At 46.4% G+C, this 24,616-nt stretch overlaps 2 protein-coding genes across 3 annotated transcripts in view; one reads left to right on the top strand and one right to left on the bottom strand.

Moving 5' to 3' along the window:
• The window catches only part of LOC310834860 (uncharacterized protein), a 24,582-nt gene extending 7,658 nt beyond the window's left edge, over positions 1 to 16,924 (top strand). For both annotated transcript variants that reach the window (XM_083719324.1, XM_083719325.1), the window contains exons 4-9: positions 670 to 868; positions 3,362 to 3,458; positions 6,596 to 6,767; positions 8,465 to 8,620; positions 13,667 to 13,845; positions 16,042 to 16,924. In XM_083719324.1, coding sequence (XP_083575450.1) covers positions 670 to 868; positions 3,362 to 3,458; positions 6,596 to 6,767; positions 8,465 to 8,620; positions 13,667 to 13,845; positions 16,042 to 16,107 — 869 coding nt within the window. In that variant the 3' untranslated portion in view covers positions 16,108 to 16,924. The remainder of the gene's footprint in view (positions 1 to 669; positions 869 to 3,361; positions 3,459 to 6,595; positions 6,768 to 8,464; positions 8,621 to 13,666; positions 13,846 to 16,041) is intronic.
• GNL3L (G protein nucleolar 3 like) overlaps positions 16,855 to 24,616 on the bottom strand; it is a 21,471-nt gene continuing 13,709 nt past the window's right edge. The window contains exons 12-16 of the mRNA XM_083719185.1: positions 24,261 to 24,403; positions 23,596 to 23,732; positions 22,005 to 22,147; positions 18,434 to 18,605; positions 16,855 to 17,175 (exon numbers count right to left, since the gene is read on the bottom strand). Of these exons, the coding sequence (XP_083575311.1) occupies positions 17,108 to 17,175; positions 18,434 to 18,605; positions 22,005 to 22,147; positions 23,596 to 23,732; positions 24,261 to 24,403 (663 nt within the window). The 3' untranslated portion in view covers positions 16,855 to 17,107. The remainder of the gene's footprint in view (positions 17,176 to 18,433; positions 18,606 to 22,004; positions 22,148 to 23,595; positions 23,733 to 24,260; positions 24,404 to 24,616) is intronic.

The raw sequence follows: 24,616 nt of genomic DNA, 5'->3' as shown, positions 1-24,616 counted from the left end.
AGGATGCAAGTCCTACCTTTGTGCCTTTGTACTTCAGCCATAACTGAGAAAATCCATTTGGAGGGTGCCAAATTTTGGCCTCACACAGGGCGTTGCATTACGAAAGATTACCAAAGATCACCTGACAACACACTGCCTCTGCCTCTGCCAGTACTGTAAAATGTGAGAGAGTTTCTTTTCAGAGCTGCAGCAAGCAGGAGAAAGAAGTGATACTTTAAAAGAAATACAGTGGTACCTCGGGTTAAGTACTTAATTCGTTCCAGAGGTCCATACTTAACCTGAAACTGTTCTTAACCTGAAGCACCACTTTAGCTAATGGGGCCTCCCATTGCTGTCGCGCCGCCAGAGGACGATTTCTGTTCTCTTCCTGAAGCAAAGTTCTTAACCCGAGGTACTATTTCTGGGTTAGCGGAGTCTGTAACCTGAAGCATATGTAACCTGAAGCATATGTAACCTGAAGCATATGTAACCCGAGGTACCACTGTACATATCTGCATGCCCCATGCTCTGTATCATCTGTGTGGGACAAAACATTTGGCTTACAGGGGGAAGATAATAAATGGAACAAATGGAAATGGGATGCTTATGTTCTCTTTCCACCTAGTTTCTGGTTTTAGCTGGGAGAGGAATGTGGATGGCACCTTGCTGGCTTGCCTCTCTCCTCTGCAGGGGTGCGCCAGGCCTTCCAAGAATTGCAGGATTCGGCCTTTGAGCAGCGAGTAGCCTTTGCTGAGATCTTCAACCGGGTTACATTTCTGCACCGCTTTGTCGTTGGGGAGTCCAGCGCTCTCTACTCGATCTTCTTCCATCTCCTAAGTGGGGCTGCCAGTCTGGTGCTGACCTCTAGCCAACGGACCGCAGGAGCACGGTAAGGAAATGGGTGTGGATGGAAGATGCAAAAGATCCCCCTGGAGGAGAGACACTCCAGCCTGATCAAAACACGTAGGCTGGCTTGAGGGATGGGATGCGAGGATTTCTGACATGGCTGCCGCGTACCTCATTTTTTAAACAGTCCTCTTATTCCAGGCATTGGCCACCTTATTAGGACTATGTGCACATCTGGAAATCGAAAAAGCTGCCATTGGCAACATATCCCACTAAAACACACATATTCTTCTCAGTGCTATTTTTCTAGAAAAAGAGGTGCCGGAACTCAGCATGTTCTCTTAGAATGGCAATGGTGCCCACCTGAGAGGTGCTGGAACTGAGTTCAGGTGATTTCCGGCTGGAAAAAAAGGCCCTGATTCTTCCGTTCTCCCAGCAATTAGGTGTAAGAAAGGTGTTTTCACTTTTTCAAGCCCAGTATTTTTAGCAAGGGGAGGAGAGTTGATGCTCCCCCAGGAATATCACTCCTCTCCCCTAATGCCCCTCCCAATTAACTTTGAAAAAAGCTTTTGATTGCTGCCAGTGTAAGGCTTCTGGCATGCCTACTTGCTGCAGGCCAGGTGGGTGTGTTTGGTGGGTGGGGCCACAGCCAGGGAGGGGAGGACAAACCTTTTTCCAGCTGTGACCAACAAGAGTTGGCTTTTTCAAGACTAATTGCAGTAGAGGAAGGAGCAGGATGAACCCACGGGCGCTGGGTTGGCGACCCCTTATTCTACTTGAAGGTCCACTTTAAAGATCAAGAACCTTAAGAATGGAGAGCAGGATGGGGCCTTGAAGTCGCCAATAAACAGTTAGCAATTGAGTAGCAGACTAAGAAGGCACACAGGTCGGTGTTTGCCACTATGGTGAGATGTCCTCCTTTGGTTTATAATGCATTTTTTGGTGCCAGCATAGATTCAAGATCCAATCGAGGAGGGATGGGGAGCATATGTTGTTAGACTACAGATCACATCACCCCCAACTTGCATGGGTGATGGTCATGGATGATGGAAGCTAGAAGCTGGAGTCTGGCATCATCTGGAGAGCCACAGGTTCAGGAACGCCGGCCTGACTATGCAGAATGCAGATTTCTGTTTTCCTGAAATTTCTTGCCTGGCCCACAGTGGTTCAGCAGTTAAGTAGCTCTAGCTCTTAGTAAAAGCCCATGATTCTGAACACATTCTTGCAAGACCAATAAATTATGCATAGATAAACACTGCAAGATTCTGTTTCTAAGATTTAGGTTTTTAGACTTTTGTGTAGGTGGCAGCGGGTGAGGGGGAAAGACAGCAAGTACCAATGTACTTTGCACACCTAAACTGCCCATTGTCCCTAGCATAGGAGCCAACTCTTAGGGGCTGAGGTCCCTTCGTCCTCCCCAATAAATTATTTTATTGGGCTGCCTCCGCAAGTTGATGGGCATTGCCATTCAAATGGTGCGCACGTGCCATGTCTTGTGATCAGTTGTGTGGGGTGGGGCTTAGCTGCTCCAGCCCCCCATATTTTATTCAAGTTGGCACCCCTGGTCCCTAGAAGAATGATTTCCCATTTGCAAACTTATTTCCCCGCAATAAGCACTAGAAACAAGCTGTCTTTAAAAAGAAAGCTAAGGCTCTCAGAAGGCAAAGATTGGGCCCTGGGTAGCAGATAGCGGTCCCTGCTTGGGCACAAGCCAGGGACCTGGTGAAGCTTAGGGAAACTGCTTAATTAGAGGAAAGGGCAAATCACGTTTTCTTGGGACTGCTATTTGACTTAGAGCTAAAGAGTGGGTTTTCTCTTGGAAAAGAAAACCCACTTGGCCCTGTGCTTGTTAGGCACGAGATGAGCGGAAGTGTGGGAAAGCCCTTAAAATGCCCACCTCCTTTTTTTTTTTAATAACTTTATTGAATAATACAATCAAATTTCCAAACACATCTGCAAAAAGACAATTATTTACATACTTGGCATACGAAAACCGCAAAAAAGAAGAAAGAAGAAACGGGGGAAAGAAAGAAAAAGAAAAGAAAAAAGAAAGCTACTTTCCATAAACAACAATACCAAATTTATACTTACACACATTTTAAAATGCAAATCTTAATTAAAGTATTTTTAAAATACCACCTTCCACCACCTAAACCACATGTCTTTTGTTATTTAGTTCACCTTTACCTCTGTTCTTCACTTCCATCCCTTAAGATCTTCCGTAATCCACTAAACTCTTTACATTCTTTATGATCCGCACAAGGTTAGTCTAAACACAACCAAATTTTCGTAGTTGAGCCCTGTTTATGTAAGTGTTCATTTAAACAACCCCACTGTTTCTATACCATGTTTTTAGGTTTTCGCCTTATTAAGTCCGTCAATTTAGCTAACTCCAGGTACTCATAGAGTTTACTTAGCCATTCTCTTTTTGTTGGTATATTATTTCCTTTCCAGTAGCTGGCTATCAATATTCTCGCTGCTGTCCTAAAGCACTTCCTTCTCTTAATGCCCCCCCCCCCCCACTTTCTGTCTCCAGGTTTCCTCTGCTGACATTGGTGGGAGCAAACATTTACCTAGAGCGTGTCATCTGCAGCCTTCTGATGGATGACGGGGACGGGGGCCAGGACTTGACGGTATGGCCTCTTCCTGCACTAATGGAATCCGAGTTGGAGTGTGGGGCAGGGGAGGGAGCAGGGCAAGGTGCATCTCCCCAAACAAGCTGCCCCTGGAGTGAGGATTTGATGCTGATTTCTTCCGAGGCCCCGTCTCGCCCTTCAAGCGTAGGTGGCTTGATGGGAGCCTCAGCCCCCCTCCTGCCCCACGGCACTGTGGTGTCACCCTCACACTTGTCAAGAGAAGGCGTCCGCACTGGAGCTGGGAGGGGAGGGGAAATCTCTCTCTGCTTGTCAAGCTTTGCCAGGTAGTGTTTTGCAGGCATTTCCAAGCATCTATTTCAATGCCGTAAGATCTAGAAACTGGATTTTCATTTTCATTTTTAAATAAAAACTATCCCTCCCTCCCTGACCCCTGCTGCACATGACACATTTGCCAAACAGAGCAGGAGATAAACAACCATGGTATTTATTTTATATTTATTTCATGCATTTATGTCCCACCTTCTTCCTCCAAGGATCTCAAGGTGGTGTACATGGTTCTCCTCGTTCATTCCCCGTAACAACCCTGTGAGGTAGGCTAGGCGAAGAGGCAGTGAATAGCCCCCAAAGTCACCAAGTAAGCTGCTTGGCTGAGTGAGGATTTGAACCCTGATCTCCCGTCGCGCTCCCCACTGCACCGATGACTTGAAAGACTGGAGTACTGACCCGACAGAGAGCTTTAGTGCATGCAGCGTTTCAGGCCAACCATTATTACACTGGCACTACCAATGTTCCTGAAAACTGGCAGGTTTGTGAACACTAGGTGCTGAGCAGAAACTTTTTCCAGGGCATCTAGATAGTACTATGCATCCGCAATGGTTACAAAAGGAATGGGAAACACGGGGCTACCTAGATGATTTTAGATTCCCAGCCCCCCTCATCCCCAGCCCAGTGGCCAGGGGCGATGGGAGTTCTAATCCAGCAATATCTGGGACAACTGAAGTTTCTCCATTCTTGTCTTATGGGGACTGAAAAGCCAATCCCCAGGCACACCACACATTTAAATTCCAAAGAATCCTAGAATTATCTCTTGCAGAACTACAGTTCCCAGCACATTTAAACGGCAGTTCCCAGGATTCAGGGTGCGTATGTGTGCTTTCTTATGTAGGGTGGGTGGACAAAGGCATGTTTGTTGTTAGCCCCACCTCCGAATCTGGCCTAGCTGTGTCCCTTTGACCCGGTCCAGGTGCTAATATATGATCTACCAAATGCTGGCAGTCCCACTGAATTGCACCCCTCCTGCCTCTCACCCTGTTCTTACAGGTTGCTGCTAATGGATTTTAAACCACTATAGTTAGAACAAAACAAAAATAAGCAAGAGGGATAGAGGAGGAGGGAGTTGGGAGGACAGATCACAACTCTGTTGGTTCCTCTGCTGCAAGACTACTGTCCAGCAACAAGACTTTGCCCCCAGCCAAATCTACTTGCAGGCTGGAAACTGTGCTGTTATCTCTATGAGTAATAATAGTCCTGAGGTTAATATGCTCACTGATCATGTGAGGAGGAAGGGCCTGAGGTTCCCCACACACTAATTGTTGTTTGCATTCCTGAAAGATGCCCGAGATACATGAATCACCAACTCTGTGGTAAAACCTGTATAATAAGGCTGCCGTCCAATTAACAGCAGCCCAGTTCGTATCTTTCTTTTTCTCAACAATCCGGCAACACTACTGGCCTGTCTTTTAAGTAACCCTCTTAGTTTTAAGGTGTGTTTTTTTAAGAACTTCTCTGGTGATGATAAGCGTTTTGTTTAGCATATCCTTAAATCCATTCTCCATCCCACCTTATCCGGTTTTCCTGAAGGTGGAAGCTAGACGTGACCACAGTCGGCCATCCCTACCCCTGCCCTGCTCTGTGCTTGCATTCCAGGGGCTGGGCTGTTGTAGATTCCTAGGTCCCTGTAGTTGTTTTGCTGCCACTGCCAACCAAATCTGCATTAAAGGGGACTATAGAGGTGTGACTGCATGTTGCAGTTTAAATAAGGAGAGGGAAATCTTAAAGCTGTATATCTAGCTGGATCAGTGGAAGGCAGCCTGTGATGAGGGTGAGATGAGCAAGTGAAGCAGAGGACAGGGCCAAGGGCTGTGTATGCTCTGGGTGTGTGCTGCTTTTTGTTATTCTTTAAAAAAAAAAAAATCTAAATTCAGCACCAAGGTGACCCACATTTTCCACCAAGAAAAACTGGATTTTGCAACTTGTGTAAATTATGCAGATTAAGCAGTCTTAAATAACCATATTTTTTGTTAAGTACTACCTTGCTAAGTAGGATCAAGGCTAGATTGGCAGGCAAGATGCTTTTGGGAACTCAAAAATGTAGGTTCCATTTTGCTTGGGGCTGGGGAACCTGTCACCCTCCAGATGCTCTTGAACTAAAACACCCATAATTCCTCACTATTGACTGCGCCAGCAGCGGCTGATGGGAGTTGGGGTCCCAACATCACCTGAGGGCCACAAGTTAGCCACCCCTGAATCTAGCTAATGTGCCTAAATACTGTTAAAAGCAACTCATGCTATTAGCAACCAGTGAATTTTACAAGTTATTTACTTAAATTTACTTATTATTTACTTAAAATTTAATTTTCCAGCTGATACTTGAAATAAGGTAGGTTTCTACCCCTCATAACTACTAAAAAGCACAGCAACCCTGTCCTCTTTTACATTGACTCACCAGGATGAGGACCAGGCCTGACCCATGACATTTTGCTTCTTGGGGGCAAGCTGGCATTTCCACCACCCTCCATTTTACCAGAGTTGACTGGCCTAGCTGTAGACCCTTACTGCAACACTGCAGAACCGTGTCTACCAAACACTATCCCTGAGGGCATCAGGCCACGTGCAGAACAGGCCATGTGGCTGCCACAGCATTGCTCCACAACACCCTCCTGCCACACTGCCTGCCCCCAACACCTGTTGCTTGAGGCAAGGGAGGCAGCTGCCTCACTCCCCTAAGGTTAGAGCCGGGTCTGATGAAGCTGGCTGCTGAGAATGCCCCAGATCGGGAAAGGTACTTTGGGAAGGCTGATGTTCTAGGGAGAACTCAAAGATTGTGTTCCTTCTTATACTATAGGATGATCTGTGTGTGTCTGGTTGCACCGACTTGTCTCTCTTCACTTTAGGAGAGAATCTCCTTCTGGGTGGGCCTATCACGTCGAGGTTTTGCTGGTCTGGGCTTCGCTGTGGTGACTTATTTTATCTGGATCTACAAAGACCCAGCCAAACAGAACCAGGAGGTACTGCAAAGTCTACAGCAGACCCGGACAGAGATCCAGAGGCTTCTGCAAGAAACAGGTAGGGTGGTTTTGGGAAAGGGCTCTCTGGGAAATTAGCGACCAAGCCAAACAAATGCATATTCTTGCTAGTCAGCATGAAAGGGGCTAAATCCACAGAGCTGTATTGCTGATAGGCAGACACTCAGACCAGAGAAATATAATTGGTAGAGAGGGCTCTGTGTGATGTCATTTCCCCTCCTCTTCTGAAAAGGAAGAACTTCCTGTTACTCTTATTTTGATCAACATTGGATGCGGACATGCCTCTGGGGGCTCCAGCATTAGGTGTATTCCTGAAGCTGGGTATACAGTAAATATAAGAATTTTGCCTGCCTAGTTTTTATTGCTGCCTTTGCTGTGAACCAATGCATGATCATAAAGTAAGCACAAGTTATTTTAAAACTTGCTTTACAAGTTCTTACCTGATTCTTTGCTAAGTGGTTTAAGAGGGGGGGTGCCAGCTTCCTTCATAGCTGGAGTTGCTCAAAACAAGGCATTACAGCCTAATTCCTATGCTTTCAATTTTGCTGCCAAGAGTGGGATTCTGAAACTCTGTTCAACCCACACATGTGGCCGCCTGGAGGGATAAATGACAATGAATATATGCTCTCCCAGCCATTAAAATCCATCCCGTAGGCCCTCCTATCAGCACTGAATTCCCTCGCATAAGACCTGGAGAGGGCATGTGAGGCTTTCTTTAACACAGGCATGTCCAAAGTCCGTTTTGGGGGCCTAATCCGGCCCCTGTGACAGTTTATTTCCTGGGGTAAAATCCCCCCAAAAACCCTCAACAACTTCAACCCTAAAAAAGCTGAACAATTTCAACCCCCAAAAAAGCTGAACACAGCTCTTCACTTCATCAAATCTGGCCCTCTTTGAAAAAAGTTTGGACACCAGTGCCTTAGCAGATGGGAGCTAAGAAAAGGGCAGAAGCTGTTCCTGGGACCCCAGGCCAACCTGGCCTGATTCTGTTCCTCCTGTGTGTGCACTGCTGTTCCCAGTGACTGATTCCTCCCCATCTCAGAGTCTGGGTGCTCACGCGATGAACATTTTTCTGTTTTGAAAGGGAACCTATTCATGTACACAACTCATTGCAAATAGCAGGTGTGGGGGTGGCTGGAGAACAGAGTGCTGCAGTTGCCTAGCAACCATCACAGAGCATCCCCCCATGTCCTCTTCCACCTTGCCTAGCAAAAGTGCTGAGTCAGGGTCTCATGGTCCAGCAATTGCAAGGGGGCCTCTCTAGAAGGAACCAGGAAATGGGCTGTGAAGAAAGTCTGGGTGGCTTATGTATGGGTTACCCTCTAGTAGCCTTTCCTAAACTCCATGTTGCCTTCGGATCAGTTATAGAAGAAGAGTTTGGATTTGATATCCCGCTTTATCAACACCCTGAGGAGTCTCAAAGCGGCTCACATTCTCCTTTCCCTTCCTCCCCCACAACAAACACTCTGTGGGGTGAGTGGGGCTGAGAGAGACTTCAGAGAAGTGTGACTGGCCCAAGGTCACCCAGCAGCTGCAGGTGGAGGAGCAGGGAATTGGTTTACCAGATTACGAGTCCACTGCTCTTCTCCACTACACCACACTGTTGAGCCTCATTCTCCCCTTAGTGATGCCGCATATTTGACCCAGGAGTCTTTTGGCTTGCAGCTTCCTTTTACACTTGCACTCCACAGACCTTGGAGGTTTTCTGCTCAGCTTGTGTGTGATCTCCTCTTGCAGAGAGGCTACTGCCGAAACCAGAGCTCCTGCTTCTGGACTCCGAGGTCAATGCAGAGAACAAGGAATTCACGGACTCAGGATTCCCAAAGCTGCTGCCCTGCTCACAGCACAGAACTGCAACGGAAGTAAAGGAACGCAGGGCTGACCAGAAGAAAAGTGAGTGACTTACAGTCATACCTTGGGTTACAGATGCTTCAGGTTGTGTTTTTCGGGTTACAGACGCGCCAAAACCAGAAGTACAGGTTACTTCCGGGTTTCGGCGGTCACGCATGTACAGAAGCGCTAAATCATGCTTCGCGCATGCGCAAAAGCGTCAATTTGCAACCTGCGTGTGCACAGACGCAGCACTGCGGGTTGCAAACACTGTGAGTTGCAAATGTACCTCCCACATAGATTATGTTCGCAACCCGAGCGTCCACTGTATTAGGAAGGAACTGGAAGGTGGCAGGTGGAGAGCTGGTGTGCTGGGGCAAGGGGGAGGCTGAAGCACTGGTCTCAAAGCAGAAAAAACTTTCTTTAAAATTCCAACATCCCAGTGAGGCTCACTGGGTGGTCTTGAGCCAAATTCTCTCTTTTTCTCTCTCAGCCTAACCTACCCTGTAGGAGGTTGAAGCAGTATTTAGGAGGCAGAACAGACCACAAATAAAATTGTGTTGAAAGCTGTCTCTTACTGCTGCTGTGCTTCTGAGGTGGGGAACCTAGGGGTCTCCAGGTGGTGCGGTACTCCAGCTCCCATTGGCCATGCTGCCTGGGGCTACTGGAAGTTAGAGTCTAGTAACATCCAGAGGCCCACAGGTTAATGTAATGCTTTTTTTTATAAATATTTATTAAAATTTTTGAATAAAGGTAAAGGTAAAGGTACCCCTGCCCGTACGGGCCAGTCTTGCCAGACTCTGGGGTTGGTGCGCCCATCTCACTCAAGAGGCCGGGGGCCAGCGCTGTCCGGAGACACTTCCGGGTCACGTGGCCAGCGTGACATCGCTGCTCTGGCCAGAGCCAGAGCCAGAGCCGCACACGGAAACGCCGTTTACCTTCCCGCTAGTAAGCGGTCCCTATTTATCTACTTGCACCCAGGGGTGCTTTCGAACTGCTAGGTTGGCAGGCACTGGGACCGAACGACAGGAGCGCACCCCGCCGCAGGGATTCGAACCGCCGACCTTTCGATCGGCAAGTCCTAGGCGCTGAGGCTTTAACCCACAGTGCCACCTGCGTCCCAAAATTTTTGAATACAAATGCATAAATAATAAACAACATTACTTATATCATAACATAATTTCATCACTTCTTTGGACTCCCTCACGTCTCCCGCTCCCACTTACATCGTTAAAAAATTTTTTTCAAGCAAATTATCATCTTGTTTACGATCTTATATCCGCTCGTTTAAGTACAATCTAGCAGTTCTCCAAAAGGTTTATATTTTCCTTAATCTCACTTATCATCGAATTCAAATCTAATTTAGTGGTGGACAGTTATTTTGATCTAGCATCCTTCTTAACATTCAACCAAATTACAGTATTTTTGTAGATAAATCTTGAATTTCTTCCAGTCTTCTTCAATCCTCTCTTCTCCCAGGTCTCGGATTCTGCCGGTCATCTCGGCCAGTTCCATATAGTCTATCAGTTGCATCTGCCATTCTTCCAGTGTGGGTAGATCTTGAGTTTTCCAGTTCTTAGCGATGAGTATCCTTGCTGCCATTGTTGCATACATAAAAAATGTTCGGTCCTTCTTTAGCACCTTCTGACCGACAATACCCAGAAGGAAGGCCTCTGGTTTCTTAGTGAAGGTATACTTAAATACCTTTTTCAACTCATTATATATCATTTCCCAGAAGGCCTTCACTTTAGGGCAAGTCCACCAGAGGTGAAAGAATGTTCCTTCACCTTCTTTACATTTCCAACATTTATTTTCAGACAAATGGTATATTTTGGCAAGTTTAACTGGGGTCATGTACCATCTATATATCATTTTCATTACATTTTCCTTCAGAGCATTACATGCAGTGAAGTTCAGCCCAGTGGTCCACAACCTTTCCCAATCCTCAAACATAATGTTATGCCCAATGTCCTGTGCCCACTTTATCATAGCCGATTTAACCATTTCGTCTTGTGTATTCCATTTTAACAGCAAGTTATACATTCTTGATAGTACGTTAGTCTTTGGTTCTAAAAATTCTGTTTCCAACTTCGATTTCTCCACCTGAAACCCTAACTTTTTGTCGTTTTTAAAGACTTCTTTAATCTGAGCATAATGTAACCAGTCTCGCACTTTATCCTTCATTTTCTCCAAACTCTGCAATTTCCAATTGTCTCCATCTTTTTCTAATATTTCCCAATATTTTGGCCATTTGGCCTCCATATTGGGTCTTTTTCGGGCCTTAGCTTCCAGAGGTGAAAGCCACCTTGGAGTTTTGTTTTCCAATAAGTCTTTGTATTTTGTCCAGACATTAAATACTGCTTTCCTGACAATATGGTTCTTAAAGGCCTTATTGATCTTAACCTTGTCATACCATAAGTATGCATGCCAACCAAAAGCATTGTTAAAGCCTTCCAGGTCCAATACATCAGTGTCTTCGAGAAGTAGCCAGTCTTTTAGCCAGCAGAAAGCTGCGGCTTCATAGTACAGCTTTAAGTCTGGCAGGGCAAAGCCCCCTCTTTCTTTCGCATCAGTTAATATCTTAAACTTAATTCTGGGCTTTTTGCCCTGCCAGACAAATTTAGAGATATCTCTCTGCCACTTCCGGAAGCACTCCGTCTTGTCCACAATCTGCAATGTTTGAAACAAAAACAACATTTTTGGCAATACATTCATCTTAATAGCAGCAATTCGGCCTAACAAAGAAAGCTTCAATTTTGTCCAACTGTCCAAGTCTCTCTTAATTTCAGACCAACATTTTTCATAGTTATCCTTAAATAGACTCAGATTTTTTGCTGTTATATTTACCCCTAGGTACTTTACTTTTTTAACCACAGTTAGTTCTGTTTCTCTCTGAAACCGTTCTGACTCTGTATCTGTCAAGTTTTTTCCCAACACCTTAGTTTTCTGTTTATTTAGTTTAAATCCCGCCACCCGACCAAAGTCTTGAATCAATTGTAATACTCTTTTTGTACTAGATTCTGGCTCCTGCAGGGTCAGAACTAGGTCATCTGCAAAGGCTTTAAGTTTATATTGTTTCGCTCCGATCTGAATCCCTTCCACCAACCGGTCCCCTCTAATCATATTTAAGAGCACTTCCAGAACCGAGATAAATAACAAAGGGGAAATCGGGCAGCCTTGTCGTGTTCCTTTTTCAATTTTGAACTCTTCTGTAACCACATTGTTAACTATCAATTTGGCCTTTTGTTCTGAATATATTGCCTCCATCCCATTTTCAAAACCCCGTCCCACTCCCATTTCTTTTAAATTTCCCTTCATAAATTTCCAAGAGATATTATCAAAGGCCTTCTCCGCGTCTATGAAGATTAGCACTGCTTTTGTGTTTATGTCTGTTTGCAGGAGTTCCAAAATGTCAATAATGTTCCTTGTATTAGCAAACATGTGTCTACCTGGGAGAAAGCCTGCCTGGTCTTTATGAATTGCTTCATTTAAAACTTTTTTAAATCTACTTGCCAAAACATCTGCAAATATTTTGTAATCCACATTTAAAAGGGAGATGGGACGATAGTTCTTAAGTTGTGTCTTTTCAGACTCCGATTTGGGTATCAATGTGATAAAAGCTTCCTTCCACGATTCTGGCGCCCTCTTCCCCTCTATAATTTCATTGCTGACCTCCATCAGTGGTTGTATCAAGTAGTCTTTTAATGTCTTGTAATACTTGGAGGTCAGGCCGTCTGGCCCTGGAGATTTGCCCAGTTGCATGTTCTGAATGGCTTGTTCAATCTCTTGTCGTGTTATTTTGCTATTCAGGAGTGATCTATTTTCTTGCGACAGTTTTTTTAGTCCATTTTTTTCCAAAAATTGTTTAACAAGGTACTCCAGCTCCCATTGGCCATGCTACCTGGGGCTACTGGAAGTTGGAGTCTAGTAACATCCAGAGGCCCACGGGTTAATGTAATGCTGCCCCTGATGAATGAAACCACCAGGAAAAGGGCCTTTTCAATAGTGGCCCCAGTTATGGAACAGCTTTTCCAGACAGAATTCACCTAGTGCCATTCCCATGGTCTTTGCAGTACCAGGCAAAGACCTATCTGTTCAGCCAGACTGTTCCAATAACCCATGTCCTATCAATTTCTAAAATGTTGTGCTTTAACTTTTGGTTTGTGACAGGCTTTTTGTTTTCCCCACCCCGCCAGCTAAAACAAGTTGGCTTTGACACAGCTTGCATCCACGCTTGCCCCTTTCTGTGGAATTGCTGTATGTTTGTTTGTTCGCCCTTGTGGAGCATCAAACTGTCTGTTCCAAAACTGTGCATTCCAGCATTATCCCTGCTTTCCCTCTTGTGTTTTCTGTATCCTTGTCCTGTACCCACCTGGCTCGTGGCATGTTCAAAAAGATCAGTTGCAGCACTCGCCTGTGCAGCAGGGCTAGGGAACCTGTGGCTCTCCTGATGTTGTTGGGACTCCAGCTCCCAGTAGCACAAGACAACATTCCAAGTGGTCAGGGATGATGGGAGTTGTGGTCCAACAGTAATTGGGGAGGGGACCAGGCTCCCTACCACTGCTGTGCGGTATAGAACAGGGATGCCAGTGAGATTCCCATCATCCTTGACCCTTGACCATGCTGGCTTGGACTGATGGAAGTTGGGAGTTCAATAACATCTGAACAGCATCTTGATGGCCACCCCCAATGTCAACAGCAAAAATGTGGTTGAGGCTTTTCAGGGCTCCTGTGGCATTAAATAATTTCCTGCCTGCTGGGTCTGCCCCTTTCATTTATTCCTGTTGACTAGTACCCCAGCAAGCAGGAAACTTTTAATGAAAGTTGAAAAGGACCTTTGCTGAATGGGACTTGCTTCTTAGTAAGCATCATAACAGGTTCTTGGCCATAAGGAAGGATATTGCTGGATAATATAGATCTGTCAAGAAGTGATCTGTGGATCTTCTGCTTTAATTCCACTTCTAGTTGATTCTAGAAAAAGTAGTGACTTGGCAATTCAAAAGGGATAGGAACTATAAGCCACCTGTGAGGATATTTGGGGTGAAGTTGCTTCTCTTCCCTAAATATCACTTCTGGAGCAACCAACAGTCTGCCATTTTTCCCCTTCAGTGGAAGAGATGTGGACTAGCTGTCCCAAGCGGAGGGGGCGTTCTCCATCCCGCACGCAACGTTCTCCGTCCCGCACGCGACGTTCTCCGTCCCGCACACGACGCTCCCGGTCCCGCCAGCGCAGTCGGACTAGGAATGTCGCTGCCCAGCCGCTGGTAATCCCTGTACCTCTGGAGCAGGTGAGTTCACTGCATAGGCTATGGATATGCACAGAAACCCAATAGCTGGAAACCAAAGTTCCACTTTGGTCACTTGGAGGAAGTCTGCCCTATGGATTAGACTCGAGCAAAGGCGGGCAGGGAAAGAACAATAAAAGATTAGCCTCCTGTTTCCAAGCACAGCACTAGGAATTGGTTTTCAAAGGATTTGCCCCTAACCCCTTTTACTTTGACTCTAATTAATCAAAGTGGTAGCATCTAGCATCGGAACTCGGAACCCCTTTTTGATTCTATCAATTATTACTAACGTGAGTGGGTGTATTATGTGCGAGGGGACCTGGAACCCCCCAAAAAGGGGGTAAAAGTAATAGTGGGTAGGAGTCCAGTAGAATACTGGAGACTGGAGCAATCCTCCCTCTTCCTGAAAAGCGAGATGAGCTTTTGCTCACCTTTGGCTGGACTTAACTGTCCAGGGCTCTTTGTCCTTTATAAATAACAACAACAACAACAACAATTATTATTATTATTATTATTATTTATACCCCGCCCATCTGGCTGGGCCTCCCCAGCCACTCTGGGCGGCTTCCATAGAAACCAAAAATACAGTAAAATACCACACGTTAAAAACTTCCCTGAACAGGGCTGCCTTAAGATGTCTTCTGAATGTCAGGTAGTTGTTTATCGCTTTGACATCTGCTGGAAGGGCGTTCCACAGGGCGGGCGCCACTACCGAGAAGGCCCTCTGCCTGGTTCCCTGTAGCTTTGCTTCTCGCAATGAGGGAACCGCCAGAAGGCCCTCGGCGCTGGACCTCAGCGTCCGGGCAGAATGATGGGGGTGGAGACGCTCCTTCAGGTATACTGGTATAAACTTCCCAAAGCAGCAGGGGCGCACATGCATGCTGTCAGGGAGCCCTGACAGCAGAGTGGGTGTTAAGCCGGACACCCCCAAACTCAGCCCTCCAGATGTTTTGGGACTACAACTCCCATCATCCCTAGTTAACAGGACCAGTGGTCAGGGATGATGGGAATTGTAGTCCCAAAGCATCTGGAGGGCAGAGTTTGGGGATGCCTGTGCTAAGCTGAAGCGGCAAAGAATTGGGCTCCCAAGACACAAGGAGAACACACAGAATTCTATCAGGGAGATTAGTTTGCGAGGACAAACTTCCCCCGACCCCAATTCCTCCTTTCATCTATAATTTTTTTGATGTGTCACATTATTCAATTAAGGAAAGCAAGAACAAGACTGAATCTTGTGTGTTCTTTTGCAAATCTGAGCTGACAGTTCAAAGCTCCTGTCCCAGTTATAGCATGGGAATAGGTGAGCCCTTCAGTCCAGCAGGACTCATCTTCTGTTAGCTTGCATAGCTTCTCTCACTTAGTATAATAGTGCAGTGCTTTGCATAATTTAGATTTTCTAGGAAGGGTGAGGGGAAGGAGATGTACAAGGCTGAAATCTCCCTCCCTCCATGGAAACCTTAACTCAACCCACCCACCCACCCGGTGTGTGTATATTTCAAGCCACTGGGGCTTAGGAACCATAGGGTGAAAAAGACTTGTGTATTTTTGTGGAATGGTGGCATGAGACTAGGGCCAGCTGCATGCTGTCTGTCACCACAGTGCGGAATGCAGTGTTTTGTTGCAAACAGACCATGGCTAAAATGTTAAGTTTTAGGGTTTAGAATTATGCATGCCAATGCAATAATTTTGCATTGGTAGCCAATGCAAAAACAAAACAAAATCACCTTCTTGTGAACTTAATTGATTCATAAAAGTTTAAAGTACTTGAGAGAAGATGACTTTTAAAAAACGTTGACACAGTACTGCATTGCTGCAATCCTACTGCAGCTGGTACAGCTTCTAACTTGGGAGTCCAGTGCAGATTCTGAGAAACAAGGTTCTTGCGGCATCAGTTCAGAGACCCTTAAACATTTGGGGCAGGGACTACTCTATGACCAGGCTTCAATCTAGTGTGTAGCTGTGGTAATTAAACAGCAGAGGAAGCAATCCTGGAATCTCAGGCATATTTTCAGTACTCTTTTAGCATATCTCTGCTATGTGTAATTTGACTTTTGGATGCTGCTCACAATGCACTGGAAGTAATGTAGTTTTCTAGCTTCGAAAATCCTGTCTTTTGTCTTATAATGGTTCAAAAAGCAGGACCGCAAAGCCAAAGGGGCTCAGAAGGGCACTTTAAACCAAATCTCTCACTTGTTGCAGGCTCTGCAGTGCAGCCTTCGGAGCCAGAGATCCTTGGAAGTGCCTCGCCCTCCAATCCATCATTAAAGCTGGGCTTGCGAATGGGAAGACTCCAGGGATACACCTATGCAGCTGAAGGGGAGATTTCTCTTATAGCTTCCAGCTCTGGACCTTAGCAGCCTCAGTTCCAGCCAGAGTGGGAATAGTTTGGAAAGGAACAATACTCTGGGGTGTGTTTTGGTGGAATTCCATGCCCTGAATTGGGACAATGATGAGAGGAGGAATGAATTTTGCTGGACCTTAGCATATGAGTGACTCCTCTCTGTAAGATCCTGAGCTACTTGCTGCAGGCAGTGACATTACACTCTAGGGCAGCCTTTCTCAACCTGTGGGTCACCAGATGTTGTTGAACTACAACTCCCATCACCCTAGCTAGCAAGGCCAGAGCTCAGGGATGATGGGAGTTGTAGTCCAACAATATCTGGACACCCACAGGTTGAGAACCACTGCTTCTAGGGTCTAGAAGTGCCCCCCTTTTATTTAACCCAGCTAATCTTAATTTTTATCTGTTCAAGGGAAAGAACTCCACTCTTAATATAGAAGAAATGTCATTTCCCCGCTGCCATCCCCATCTCAGTGGAGCTTTGGCAAGTAACATGGACATGTGCCTTGAGTCACCTTCTCAGGCCTGCCCCTTTAAGAGAGACACTTTCCCAGCTGCAAGCAAAGAGACGCAGAAGTCCAAGAACAACCGACGATATGGACCAGAGTTAGTCTTCGTTATGCCTTGAAAGTTAGTCTGCTGCAGCATATATAAAGCTGAGGAAAGGGTCATTTAGAGATATGATTTATTTATTCACTCTTTCAAATTTTTAACCTGTTAATAAATAGTTTCTTACAGAAACAACTCTGTGTTTTGCATAGGCTTCAGGCTGTCGATTCCCACAATGTTACGTGAGTATCGTAGGAGGCAAGGGATTTCTCCTCCTGCCAAGTGTGGCAGGCCACAGATAGCAGCCTTTCTGAGGTAGGTAAACAAATTCCCTGCGACCGTCCTCTTCTTCTGCACAATGCAGCACCCCCTTTCCTAATCATCTGACAAGCTGAAATTCATGGCTGCCGTCAAGGTTGCAGAGAGCTTGGTGGCGATCTTCTCTGCAGAAGAGAAGATAAAAAGGGGTTAGATGTCTGAATGGCATCCTTGGAAACCTCTTGTCTCTTTTCTAAAATGTGCTACTGCATGCAAAGGAGGAGGAGCTGCAGCTGGCTGGCCATTTTAGGTTTGCAGGGAAGTAGCCTAATCAGATTCAGGCAGCCGCTATTAATGGAACAAACTGATGGGAAAGGACAGTCTTGTCCCCTCGGCATTTGAAGAGAGGGAGGAAAGGTGAATGATGTACATGCAAATGTGCCATCCTTTCTCCTGGCTGTGAAGGAGAAGATTAGATGACAGTAAAAATCATACAGGGAGGAATTCAATGTTGTGCTTTTCTGATCGTTTTGGCTGGCCAAATAAAACAATATGCCTCCACATACTGTTTTGGGATGGGTGGCGCTGTGGGTTAAACCAGAGCCTAGGGCTTGCCTATCAGAAGGTCGGCAGTTCGAATCCCCGCGATGGGGTGAGCTCCCGTTGCTTGGTCCCTGCTCCTGCCCACTTAGCAGTTCAAAAGCACATCAAAGTGCAAGTAGATAAATAGGTACCACTCCAGCAGGAAGGTAAACAGTGTTTCCGTGTGCTGCTCTGGTTCACCAGAAGCAGCTTGGTCATGCTGGCCACATGACCCGGAAGCTGTACGCCGGCTCCCTCGGCTGATAAAGCGAGATGAGCGCCGCAACCCCAGAGTCAGCCACGACTGGACCTAATGGTCAGGGGTCCCTTTACCTTTTTTACTGTTTTGGGGGTCCTTCCATACCCCATGAACGAATGGTGGGAGGATTTGCGGGAGAGTCCTGCTGTGCAAGCAGGAGATTGCTTCCACGGATGGGACATATTAACTGATTCCCATGTACGGACTGAAAGGTATTAACGGAAGGGTGCCTGAAACCTGGGAACTACTGAAAAGGAACAGTGGAGGCTCTGTCACAGAAATGCTATGTTGTGGTACATTCACGGGCTTCTCCTGGAACCCCATCCGGGAAGAAGCTACAGAGGGCAAGGCTCTGTCCCCATCCACTGGGAATGGGGATTCCAATTGGGGGATCTTGAATTTTATTTTTTCACTCTTCCCACCCCCCACAACAAAGAAAAGGAATATGACCAAATGACAGCTCTTAAATCTTTCCAGGAGGACAGCCTTGCTTGCTCTGGTTCCTTAATTTACTCGAATGATGATTCCCAGGAAGTAACTGAGAAAAAAAACATTTGCAGATATTCAGCAAGGCATCTGCTCCCACTCTGGGCATCCTTTACCTGCTCGTTTCTGCTGTTTTTTGCGCCTCTTGCTTGCAGCTTTCAGGCCTTGCCCCTGGTGCAGAGGGTCCAAGGCGGAGATCTCTGCTAGGTTAGGAGCCCTTGGCACAGACTTCTCTGCTTCCACTAGGGTCTTGTTCTTGGCTTTCAGCTCTACAGTCATTGCGCCAAACTAGGGAGGGCAAAAGGAAGATCTCCTTCATCTTAAGCTTCATTCTCTAGCATGTATAAAACAAGGAAGATTCCAGCCTCTAGCAGTTGGCTTAAGCTGGGTTGGAATTAGATGCAATGCCTAAACTCAAGTTAGAGCCCAGTCATCGTTATACTGCCATGGCCCAGTTACTGCAGCCACAACTGCACTATAAATATTTAAGAACAAAAAACACTCTTTGGAATACTCTTAAAGTAGCCTTATCCTGGGTGCTATGACCGGGACTGTGCGTGCTGTGCAATTCCAAAGAAACACAGTGTGCAGAAATCTGATCTGAACTTTCATTTTAAAAAGAGAAAGCAAGTTTCTAGCCCTGTTGGTTGCAAAAAAAAACAACCAAAAACAAATGTTGAAAAGAAGTGGCAGCATATAAGCAACTAAGAGCATATGAAATAAGATTGCTTGAAGTCAACAACTTCGGGACCTTAACATCCCATAAAATTACAGATCAGATTGGGCAAACAGCACGGAGTGACCCAATTTATACAGGTTGGAGATCCCACATTTTCTTGACGCAGAATTGTGACATTTCAGTACATACAGCCGTGGCTACAAGTATTTATTTGGAGAGCTGGCACTGAACTTGATGGATAGCCCATCCAATTTTACCCAGATCTTTGAGCTAGTTAGTGCAAAATGGGAGCCATTCAGATAAAGATCATACATGTGCTTATGATCACGATTACATGTCTGTAACACTACTGTCATAGGTCTCACTGTGGATCCAGGGCTAAAGGTACTACATGAAAGGTTATCATTCGCCAAATGAAGATGGGCAAAACTGAGCCTTAGACACGACCACCCAGAGTTTTTCGCCATCTCCCTGCTCAAAGTCCGGCATGCATTCGCCCTAAACCACATTGCCTCTCTGTTTCAATCCATAGCTGGCAAAGGACTGTTCCTGTTGACATATATTTCATCTTGTACTGTGCTTTTTGGAACATTACTCTAGGAGTTAAATAAAAGGAATCTTGTCTTTTAGGCGGCAGAGAGTTCTCATTCTCTTCCTTTCTCATTCTGGCATTAGCTGCCAGTGCTGTTCCTAATTTGTATGAGGAAGGAGTCTCTCTCTCATTCCAGGCACCTCCGTCTTCCAGTTTGCCCCTCTGTTTCTAGCCAAAAACCAAACAGACCTTGAGTGTTTTCTATGCTGTGGCATCGCAAGAAGGTAAAGCCACAAGCCTGTGGATTTGGCTATCTGACAGTCACAAGATTCCTGACAAAACCTGGGGTGGGGGAGAGAGGAAACAGCCCACAAAAACTTTTTGTGGCTGCAGGACATCGGGGGGGGGGGGGGAACCCAGCAGTTCCCTCAAGCCCCTTTTCTCACTCCACAACACTTCCACTTTTGCGCTCTTCTAATGGCTACTTCAAATATCAGACACACAATTCTGAATTCACCGAAGTATTCTTTTTACACATCAAGTTAGTTCAAAATTTAAAATGAACCACAAAGGGAATTCTTAAAAACCTGGGAATTTTGGGGGGAAGTTTCGAATATTCCACAACATGATACCTGACAACTCTGTGTCAGAACATTTGTTTTGTTTGCAGAACGTCCCAGGTTCAGTCTCTGGGATCTCCAGGGAGGGCTGAGAGAGACCTCCGTCTGACTGGAAAAGGGAATGTTTCACATTATTCTTGTTTATAAAACCCAATAAAAGAAGAAAAAGATAATAATTCCTGTATAGGGGAAAAATAAATGCCATTCTGACAGGAATAAGTCTTCACACAAAAAAAGAAAAGGGAATGCTTTTCGCTTCATGGGTCAAATCCTTATCAGGGTCAGCCTTGTGGGCCAAATTTAACAGGTGAGCAGGGCTGTCCACCTATCGCATGATATTGTGGGGTTCCTGCAGCAGAAAGGGGCCCAGGATGACAAAGGGGAATCTTTTGCCCTTTTACTGCCCACCCCAGCTGGGAAGAGAGAGAAGGTAGTGAGAGAAGCTTCCTGCTACTGCAAATGTCTTTCTCCCCTTAGGTCCTTTCCTACAACCACCACCCTCTGTTAAGCAAGAAAAGGAATCCTGCATTTTCTCTCGTTTCATTTTGCAACAGCAATCCTTCCTGTGTTTTTCTATTCCACCTCCATTGTTGGAGGTGTAGAGGAGCGTGGAAAGGCTTGCAAAGGGCTCTGAAATTTACGAAAAAGCAGCCCAGGCAGGGAGAAGTGGACTCTATGGCAGCCTCCGTTTTCATCAGCTGTTTAGCACACACCTTGTTCTAGCAATCAAGCTCTCAATCTGAAGCCCTACCCTTACCCACCTCTGACATCAGGTGTGGCTTCCCCCAAAAGAACCCATGGGCTACAGCAGGCATCCCCAAACTCGGCCCTCCAAATGTTTTGGGACTACAATTCCCATCATCCCTGACCACTGTTCCTGTTAGCTAGGGATGATGGGAGTTGTAGTCCCAAAACATCTGGAGGGCCGAGTTTGGGGATGCCTGGGCTAGAGGTTCCCCATTCCTGTTGTAGACAAGACTGACTTAGGCAGCTCAGTGGCCTGACTCAGGATAAAGTAGCTTTCTAGGTTCCTAAAACAGCACCATGACAAGCCCAAGCCCTAACTGCTGCCAGGATCTTGAAGTTGGATGTCACAAACGGATTGGACACCGGGGGGGGGGGGGACCAGCTGGGGAACCTCCAAGGGAAGAAAACTCAGAGCCCAGGGATTGGTGGTGGGATGGAGAAGAGGGGTCAGAGGGAGAACACTTGGAGGAGGAAGTGGCAGCAGCTGAAGAGGTAACAGGGCTTAGTGAGCTGGGAGAGTCTGCGGCAGAGAGAAGTGCAGAATCAGAAGGTGAAGCAGGTGAGGAGGGAGGCCAAGAGGCAGAGATGAGTCTGGCTGGTGAAGAGCCGCGGGTGTCTCCCCCACATCTCCCAGAACCAGGAAAGGCAGGAAGAGGGCGGAAGAGAAGTTAGCTTCACACAAGCAGTCTCTGATTGCTTGGGGAAAGCCCTGGAAAGGGGGAGACTTAAGCAGCTGGGGGGGGGGTACCTTCAGTCTCAATAACTCCTTCGTGGGGGCAAGACCTCCTGGGATTGAATTGCTATTCACTATAGACCTGACACTCTGATGCAGAGCCTGTTTTTGCTATTAAAAGGCTAACTTGCTCAGTGTGATTTACTACAGGCTTTTTTTTTTAATTGCTTTTCTGTTTCATCATTTCATCAATGCGTAGTATGCTGCAGTCGAATGCATGGTAATAAGACGAGAAGAAGGAAAAAATTAACATGAATATAAGACATCTATCTAAGTAACAATAGTAACAATAGTAACATTTAAATTAACTCTTATGAGTCTGTGATTTACTGCAGGCTTGCTCCTGTCACTGGGTCGTGTTTATGTTCATGCCTACCTCCTCACTCCCAGTTTCCTCCATCTTAAGCTCTCCTTGGTCCTGAGGACAGAGTTCCTCCTCCTCCTCCTCCATGCCAGCTTCTTCTCCAGTGGTGAGGCCAGAGCCCTCCAAGGTGATGCCAGCAGGGCCCGAAGGCAAGTCTGCAACAGGTAAGGTCTGTGAAACACCTCTCTTGAATTGCAATAGACTGAACTGATGAAAAGGGACAGCGGTGTGGGGAAGGACGACACACTGAGGTGGCGACTCATCTCTGGCCAAAGGAGAACAGGAGCAAAATCTGATCATCCATCTACTGGGCACCTTCATAGATCGCCATCTCCCTCATCCCAAGGAAACAGTGGCAAGGCCAGCTTGCTCGCTACCCAGGAGCAGGGCCGGCCAAAGACATTTGGGCACCTGAGGCAAACCACAACTGGTGCCTTTCCTCCAGCCAGGGAAGAAGGGATGAAGAGCTATACTGGGAACAAGGGTGGGATGAGAGAAGCCACTGTAGGGTGGGCGCCACCAAGGCTTGCCTACGTATCATTGGGCACCAGGCAAATACATTCCTTTTCTCTCAGGCCCTTGCTTGAGTATACAGTGGTGCCCCGCAAGACGAACGCCTCGCAAGACGAAAAACCCGCTAGACGAAAGGGTTTTCCGTTTTTCAATGCGCTTCGCAAGACGAATTTCCCTATGGGCTTGCTTCGCAAGCCGAAAACGTCTTGCGAGTCTTGCGATTTTTTTCGCTTTCCCCCCTTTTTTAAAGCTGCTAATAGCCTTTTAGCCGCTAAGCCGCTAAGCCTTTAATAGCCGCTAATAGCGCTAATCCGCTAATAGGGTTGCTTCGCAAGACGAAAAAACCGCTAGACGAAGAGACTCGCGGAACGGATTATTTTCATCTTGCGAGGCACCACTGTACAATCTACGGCCTTTTAAACTGGGGGGGGGGGGGTATTGCTCTATTTGATACTATGGTACAGTGGTACCTCAGGTTAAGTACTTAATTCGTTCCGGAGGTCCGTTCTTAACCTGAAACTGTTCTTAACCTGAAGCACCACTTTAGCTATTGGTGCCTCCTGCTGCTGCCGCGCTGCCAGAGCACGATTTCTGTTCTCATCCTGAAGCAAAGTTCTTAACCTGAAGCACTATTTCTGGGTTAGCAGTCTGTAACCTGAAGCGTATGTAATCTGAAGCGTATGTAACCCGAGGTACCACTGTATGTATTTTTGTACCGTGGTACCTTGGTTTACGCACTTAATCCGTTCCGGAAGTCTGTTCTTAAACCAAAGCATTCTTAAACCAAGGCGTGCTTTCCGATAGCAGTGGGGGACTCAATTTACAAATGGAACACACTCAAAAGGAAGCAAAACATGTTCTTATTCCAAGGCAAAGATCACAAACCAAAACACCTATTTCTGGGTTTGCCGCGTTCTTAATCCAAGTTGTTCATAAACTAAGCTGTTCTTAAACCAAGGTGCCACTGTATACTGAAAGCTGCCTTGTGATCTTTAGATGAAAGGTTGTATAGATAATTCAATAATAATAGCTGGAATGGCTGGAAGCAGAATCACAGTGCCTCGGCTTCTCTCTCTGCCCTGTCACTTACTTGCCAAGACTTTCTCGTTCTCTTGCTCCAGTGCCTCAAAATCAAAGGCCTTGCCCATCTCCGCAACGATCTCGGCGCTGATGTGAGTGGGGAGCGTGTGGGTCTCTGGCGGGTGTGTGAAATAGCTGATCCTCCCACTAGCAGGGACAAAAAGGAAAGCAATGAACACTGATATAAGCAGCATTCATTACGGGGAAGGAGGAAGTAACCCTTCAGATCCATTTTTCCCCATGGCTGGTCCTTGCCCATTTGAGGCTGGATTAGAACTGGGGACCACAAAATGCTCAGCCCTGGGGCTGCTCCATCTAGTCCTCAGAACCTTACACCAGCCTTGCCTGCTCTCCCTAGGCCACATCTCACACCAGCCCTGCTTTACAACCCCTCAAGTGTTTCTGCCCAGCTGGAATGTGTTCTTGAACTCAGATAATGCAGAATAGCTCTGTCTTACAGGCCCTGCGGAAGGAAGTTAAATCCTGCAGGGCCCTGGTCTCCTGGGACAGAGCATTCCACCAGGTCTACTTGATCATCACCAACTGCTGCATGAGACAAAAGTTCCTTCATCCTATTGAAATTCTGTTCTGTGAATGGCCCTGAGACCTCCAGGTATAGGGCAGTATATAAATTCTAATCATCATCATCATCATCATCATCAGTTCTTTGCTCACCTTGTCCAGTCACTTAGTATGGCTTTGGCTGCCTTCTCGTGGTCAGGCGTCCCTCCTTTCTTCAGCTTTCCCTGCCGCCTGGCCAGATGAGCCAGGAACTCCATGGTGTCCTGGAAATCTGGCACACGGTAGTGCTGCATAATCTTGGGGGGGGGGGGGGAGAAGAAGAGAGAAGCCAATTGCCCAGTTAGTAGTAATCCTCCTCAGATGCCTGCAAAAAGAGCAGGATTGACTGACAAGCACTCAGGGCTCACAATGCTCCTCTTGAAGGCATCCCCAACCTTTGGCCCTCCAGATGTTTTGGACTACAATTCCCATGATCCCTGACCACTGGTCCTGTTAGCTAGACATCATGG

Source organism: Podarcis gaigeae, assembly GCF_964106915.1.
Source record: "Podarcis gaigeae genome assembly, chromosome: 17".
NCBI lineage: Eukaryota > Metazoa > Chordata > Lepidosauria > Squamata > Lacertidae > Podarcis > Podarcis gaigeae.
This window is presented reverse-complemented; position numbering and strand designations above follow the sequence as displayed.